This window comes from Penaeus monodon, chromosome 40 (assembly GCF_015228065.2).
Source record: "Penaeus monodon isolate SGIC_2016 chromosome 40, NSTDA_Pmon_1, whole genome shotgun sequence".
In the NCBI taxonomy this organism is placed as follows: Eukaryota; Metazoa; Arthropoda; class Malacostraca; order Decapoda; family Penaeidae; genus Penaeus; species Penaeus monodon.
Window position 1 is genome coordinate 4,272,940 of NC_051425.1, and position 7,500 is coordinate 4,280,439.

The 7,500-nt window shown below is 42.0% G+C and overlaps 1 protein-coding gene and 1 pseudogene across 1 annotated transcript in view; both read left to right on the top strand.

Moving 5' to 3' along the window:
* The window catches only part of LOC119597957 (acetylcholine receptor subunit alpha-1-A-like), a 29,618-nt gene extending 28,843 nt beyond the window's left edge, over nucleotides 1-775 (top strand). The window contains exon 13 of the mRNA XM_037947625.1: nucleotides 318-775. Coding sequence (XP_037803553.1) covers nucleotides 318-775 — 458 coding nt within the window. The remainder of the gene's footprint in view (nucleotides 1-317) is intronic.
* Nucleotides 776-1,550: 775 nt separating this feature from the next.
* LOC119597958 overlaps nucleotides 1,551-7,500 on the top strand; it is a 6,424-nt pseudogene continuing 474 nt past the window's right edge.

The window sequence follows — 7,500 nt, forward strand, 5'->3', positions numbered from 1 at the left end:
ACCTTTTTATGTGTAAGTATATTCTTTCCTTGTTTATTGTCTGTGCGTTTCTAACATTTTACCCTTATAATATACATATAATTAATATAATTATCGTTATTATGTTATTTTTCATAACTCCCTTTTCTCCTCTCTTCGTACCCCTCTTCTATTTCCAGTAATTCTCCCTTTTACCCTTCTCTACATACACACACATATATTCTTATCATCCTGTCCTGTTTGGATGAATGTTGCAGTTTAACTTCTGCTTATCTGTCCTTGTTGCAATATATCTTGAGAATTTACGCTTGCCTGTTACCTCCTCGCTCTCCTACCAGACGACTACCAGTACCGCACCGTGTCGGCTCTCGAGGGAATCCAGCACCTCCTTCAGAACCGCTTCAGCGACGACTTCTCCTCCTCCTCCACCTCCATCCACCGCATGGAATGGCACTACGTATGTGTGGTCGCCGACAAGCTGTTCTTCATCGTGTTCTTGATCATGTTCATCATCTTCAACATTATCATCCTGCTCTCTTCGCCGCACGAGGCCGCCTTCCAGTACTGCCCCGAGGGCCCAGGGACGTGTCCTGAAGGATGGGACGCTGCCTTCTACGGCGAGCAGGTCGAGGCGGGGGAAGGGGTCGATCTGCCCTTCCCCCACGGGCTCGGGGGCGGCGAGCACATGGCCCACGGGGTCGGGGGCGGCGAGCACATGGCCCACGGGCTCGGGGGCGGCGAGCACATGGCCCACGGGGTCGGGGGCGGCGAGCATGTGCCCGAAGGCAGTCACTGAGCCGAGAAAGGAATGGAATGAAAGGAAATGCGGTTGAAGTTGTAATTATGGTAGTTATTGTCACATGATAAAATACAATAACAGTATTATTCAACATTTGCGATACGAGTGATGTTACTGAGAAACATGGACTTACGATTGAAGTCTAATCATAGTGTTTTTGCCACATGACAAAGTACAGTAACAGTATCAACATAATCGGTAAAAGTGATGGTATTAAGAAACACAGACTTACGAATAAAGGTGCCATTATAGTGATTATTCTCACAAGATAAAGTATCAATTCTAATATGATTAATAGAGCGACAGTATGATCAATAACGATACTGTTGATGATAACATCATTTAACAATTAAATCTGTATTATGTAGTACCCCATTATAAGCGTACTTGTTTACACAGCTACATACAAACAAGTTATACGCCCGGATGGATATGCATGTTACTATTATTTTTTTTCTGCTAAATTCTCCTCACAATCTTAAGCTATACTTTCAAAGAAATTATATTGTTTATCATATTATCAGTAAGGTTATTAATTCCATGGAATGGGTATTCAGTAATGCACTAAACACTAAATCTGATGATAGAACTAATGGTCGGACTCTTGTGTCTGTTATCCCTCCACGTTATTGCCAAATGTATACAAGTTACAACAAAAGATATATTGAAAAAGTACAAATAAACCAAATGTTTATTCACCCCTTACTATACCTAGATTTTATTATTGAGTACTATAATAGATATCTGTCTTATACATATATAGAGATTGCCGATGCAAGTTGTCATGGCCAATGGTAAGAATGTTATCATGAATGTTTCTGTGACGGACCTACCACATTGGCCTTTATATCACTGTTAGACACGTGTAATTCTAGTTTATATATATATATATATATATATATATATATATATATTATATATAGATAACATATATATATAATATATATATAATATATATATATATATATATATATATATATGCAATATATAAATATACAAACACACACACACACACACACACACACACACACACACACACACACACACACACACACAAACACACAACATATATATAGTATATATAGATATATAATATATATATATATATATATAAAATATATATATATAATACATGTATATATATATATATATATATATATATATATATAAACTAGAATTACACGTGTCTAACAGTGATATAAATGCCAATGTGGTAGGTCCGTTATAGTAACATTCATGATAACATTCTTGCTCTTCGCCATGACAACTTGCATCGGCAATCTCTCCAGGAGATCCCTAGCTGCAGGCTGTAGACTTCCGCCTCTGCATATTCTTTATCTCCGTGGATGAGATAGTATGGTGAATCGGGAACGGGGACAGGGGAGGGGGAGCCTCCTTCGTGTCATCGGCGTCCCGGAATACTAGCGGATCCAGTGCAATCCACTCTACCCGGACTTTCCCCCTTCGAAAGCGACCGAAGCCACAGGCGATTTGCACACGGGTTGGCGAGGTCGGAGGACGGGGCCTTGGCTGAGGGACAGGGAGTGGCCTAGCCCTCCGTATCACACGCTTTCCTCACCTCGTCATTGCCTTCTGAGGGAGTCATATTCTACGACCTCGTTAACATCATCACCATCACTGGCTTCATCCCTTTTTTTCGAAAAGGTTGAAACTCTTGTCTATAGACCAAGAAGCAGAGGCCCCTAAAACCATGAGATACAAAAACAAAAATTGTAAAATTTTTTAAGAATATTTTCTGAAAAAATACATCAACAATGGGGGCAAACAGACAATGTCAATGTAAGCACACCCCACACACACACAAAGTTATATTACTTAGGATATGATAAAAAAAAATATATATAAAATATATTACAAAAAATTTCCCACATATTACAAAATGATATGTGGAAAAGTTTAGAAATTTACCAAACTTTTTTGGTTAAACCCGTGCTCGAATCAACTACCGAGACACGAAAAGAAAAAAAATCCATCAACGTTTGACATTTGCCTTGATACTGTTTACACATGCTTCCAGTGATGCTCTCGCTTGTGCGCCTGCGTGGCGGGCGATAAATTTTTTTCGCAAAATTCCAACAATAATTATTATTATATATATATATATATAAATATATATATATATATATATATATATATATTTTTATATATATATTAAAAATATATATACAGACACACACAAACACATACGTATCCTGTCCAAGATAAAAAATAAAAAAATAAAAAGAAAAAGAAAAGAGAGAGAAAAGAAAAGAATAATAATAAAATATACATAGGGATATATATATATATATAAAATATATATATCTATATATAATAATAATATATATATATTATATATATAATATTTAAAATATATATATTATAATATATTTAAAATACTATTATATAAAATATATATATATATATTATATATCTATATGTATAAAATTATATATATATATATTATTTTAATTATATATATATATATATTATATATTTTAAAATTATTATATAATGGTTTTGGGCCTAAGACGAATATTTTTCTTTACCCTTGCATAAAACACTGACGAATGGTGAGAATTCATAGCTGTGCTTGGTCCTTTGTCACAGGAATTGCAGTGAACATGCTTTATCTATTTATTTTCAAACTCAGGTCGGCAAGATTGCTAGACGAGAACGCTCCCAGTGCGCCACACAACTACAATAGAACTACCCAAAATGCATCAAGTATTTACATGCAAGGCATCTCAATTGTTGATAGCTCGCAAGCACTCTGCTGTCTGCGTGGTGACAGTGATTGCAAGCTATGTCGTGATGCAATCACACAAGGTGGAATCATACTTGAACATTGTCAGCCGAGACATTGCAAAGAATATGAACAGGGTCAGATTACCATTTCCCGGATGTGAAGTTCGAATAACAGAGAAGCCTAATAAAATGTCACACACTGTAGGTGTCACTGTAAACATATTCATCAAGTTGTAGTGATAAGAGAAGTAAGAACTGTCTGCAAAAAAATTATAAAGTAGATTTAAAACCTTGGAAATTACGATCAAAGCATTTCATTTGACGACAGATGAGTTATACGGTTGTGACAGAAACACAGTCGTTCTGACGTTTCTTCATTTACTTCTTGAATATTGCCAAGGACTGAATAATCATAAATATAGATCTTGATAAACTTGACAAGTTCTTCTAGTGATCTTCTAGTGAACTTTTAAGATAATTTATTTACGTTTAATGGATCGTTGCAAAGTCAAGCCTCATCTCTGCCCTGTATCATTTCGGAAGTCGACAGATATTACCTTCCTAAGGTAAAGGAACCTCTGACTGGCATAAGAGATATTTAGTACGACATCTGGTGCCAACACGGTCGCTTGTAATGATACAGATGGTAAGTAAAAACACAGACACACTCGGAACTGAATGTTGTGCTTCACGATATCGTGTGATTTCTTAGTTACCTCTGGAACAAGTTGATGGACTGATTGTATCTACTTCCAGGAGATCCAGATATACATCGCTGTAGGAGCGCTGGCAGCATCGGTTGTGGTGTTCGTTCTCGTCTTCCTCTGTATCAACTACCGCCGGTGTCCTGAACGTCGCAGGAGGATGTCGCGGGCGGCGCTAAGGTTGCGCTTTGTGATCGACGGCGGCAATGAGCTAAGGGCAAGTACCACCCAGGTCTTCCAGAGCCACGGCGGCGAGCGCACTCCGCCACCCTGGCCGCGCCAAGGGCCGGATCCTATGCTCGAGTTCTTCCGGTCGCGGCCGATCGCCCACCCGACTAGCGTTCCGCCGCCAACGCTGCCGACGACGTCGCTGTCGCCGCTGCAAGAAGCTCGCGTTCACAGGAGAAGGCGCCGCCGCCACAAGGTCCGTCGGAGGAGCGCCCATCCAGTCGCCAGGAGGAAGTCGCTGGTGGGCGCGTGCGCAGAGGCGCCCCCCGAAAGCGGCAGCGGCGAAGCCACCGCAGCCGAAAAGGAAAATCGGGCCGACGCCGGCGTTAGGCGCACCAAAAGCGCGGAGAAGACTATGCCCACGGATGGGGGTTTGCGACGCCCGAGACCAGAGTGTTTCGAAGGGAAGTGGCCGACGGAGGTTCCTGAGGAGAGGCAGATTGGTCCCTCTGGAGGCTCGCCCTGCGGCCGCGGGAAGGACTCCTAAGCACTCGAGGCAAAAGCATTCCGCAGAAGGACTCCATCGCCCCGAGGACTACGAGGATGTGCTGCCAGGCCCTCTCGGCTCGCCGACCCCCTCCTTCGCCAGTCAGCGGGAGATCCTGACCCCTCCCCCTTCGCCTCCGCTCAGGCCGCCTGGCGGTCCTTCATCCTCCGCGCCGCCTCCGACCCCCGCCATCAGCCCGAGGGAGATGGTCGGCCTCCTGGAACAGCAGGCGGCTGCGTCCTTCCCCGTGCGTGGGTCGTGGTCAGCGCCGTGGCCCGAGCGAGCGCGGCGTCTGGCCGTCCCTGGCGCCCCGCCCGCGCCACAGGGGGAGGCTGCACCCGGATTGTGCCTCCCTCGGGGGTCAGACCCGCTCACGGTGGACAACGCGGAGGAGAACCGCGCGACTTCGCCAGTCATCCGGCGCAGGTCAAGAAAGGGCAAGAAAGGGCAAGAAGGGTCCAGGCAGGCCGTCTACCCGCGCAACGCCTGATCTCACCCACTTCGGGGTCAAAGCAAGAAATGAAGAAAAAAGTAATATGTGGGATTAAACCTAAGCTTTTCAAATGTATGTGTCTATAGATCGAGAATAGTGAGCCAGAGGTATAGTGAAAAAATAATTCTTCTATGTTCCTTGTCTGATCAGCGCTTATTAGCACGGCTTGGCTTGAGTGACAAACGCTTTTCTCAAGCAGCCACACGGCTTGAGTATTGGCAACAGACAGGTGTGTTCATCCTATATGGCCGTGTATCAAACTGAATCAGAATCAGATCACAGAGGCGAGTCAAATAATACAGAAAAAAAATTCCAACTAAAATTAGCTAAGGTCAACCATACCCCACTGACCAGTAATGAGTTGAAATTGTTATTTTCTGCATAAAAAAGACTCTGGGTGTTTTCTTTTCATAGGAATTGGACGATTTATGGATTTCCCTAGCTTTATTCCTTTCCGTTTAGCATGAGAATGAAATGTGCATTAGATACCCAGCAATGTATTGAGCCAAAATGGGGAATTTGTTTCTGTCTTAAAGGATGAAATATATAACACTATAGAATGATTATTATGCTACTAGAAAAAAAATAATCAATATGTACATGTTGATTATCAGTCCGGAAGTCAACTGATATCACGTTCCCGAGACAACAGGAGGCATGCGTGCCAGAGTGACATTGGTGTCTTGGTTGTGGTCGGCGTCAAACGTCGTAAAATACACAAGCTGGAGACGGATACCATTATTTATATGTTGTTGTTGTTTTCACCATATACTAAGGATTGCCCAAATTTACACGTATATTAATATATTCATTTATCGTTTAGAAAATGTCACTGGCACCTTGCATTCTCCTCTTAGTTTTCAGACCAGATGTATTATATAAGTTGACATTTTTTCTTCCTTTCATTGTTTTAGCTTTTCCTTGCTTCCGCCATTCCCGTCCCTAAGCGTCTCTTCCTCCCACGTTTGCCGCTGACCCTGCCCCCCCACTGATTCTCTCCTGTTTACATCGAGGGTGTTTATTCAAACCTGCTCTAGACCCTGTGGGAGCCTCGTACATGCAACGTGCCTGCTGTCCGCCGGGAGTGTGGATTAGGAGAGCCGAACTACGTAAGTTATCCGTTCTCTAGGTGGTTGGCCAATCCACCTGCCGCTGCAATGATTCGTGACAAGATAGCTAAGGAAAGGCAGACAGACGGCTGGAGCGCCTCCGCCTTGCCTCGCGAAGCCTCTGTCACCCGGCCATTTTTTTCCCGACGCTGTCTTCACAGCCTCCGGGCTAGTACAGTGGTAATGTGTCGGCCTCTCATCCGAGGGGTCGGCGGTTCGCGTCCCGCGCAGGCGCGAGAAGTGCAACTGTCGCCCGTAGGTTACTGCTGTGGCTGGGCACCACGGCGGGTAAGGACTAGGTTCAGCCGAGTCAGCACCAGCTGACACAGGTGAGCGAGTCGGCATTAGTCGACACAGCCGGGCTCCTCCATGCATAGCCCGGCGAGGCTAAGTTCGCATATCGGACTTATCCTGCTGTCTCACCAGCCGATACCCTGGCGCAGGGTATGTATAGTACTAATGTGATCCTCGTGATTCTTGACATCTAGTAATGCTTCTAGACTTGACATATTTCTTACTACCCAGCGATGTTCACGCACGTACATATATATATATTACATATATATTATATAAGTATATATATATATATATCATATATATATATATATATATATATATATATATATATATATATGTATTATATATATATATATATATATATATATATATATATATATATATATACACATATATACTATATGTATATATATATGTATATATATATATATATATATATATATTATATATATATAATTATATCTATAACACACACACACACACACACACACACACACACACACACACACACACACACACACACACACACACACAAACACACATATATATATATATATATATATATATATATATAATATATATATATATATTTATATTTTTTTCGATCACCGCTCAGTACTTTTCTCAAATACTTTAGTTCGTGTTGTGGTCTATAT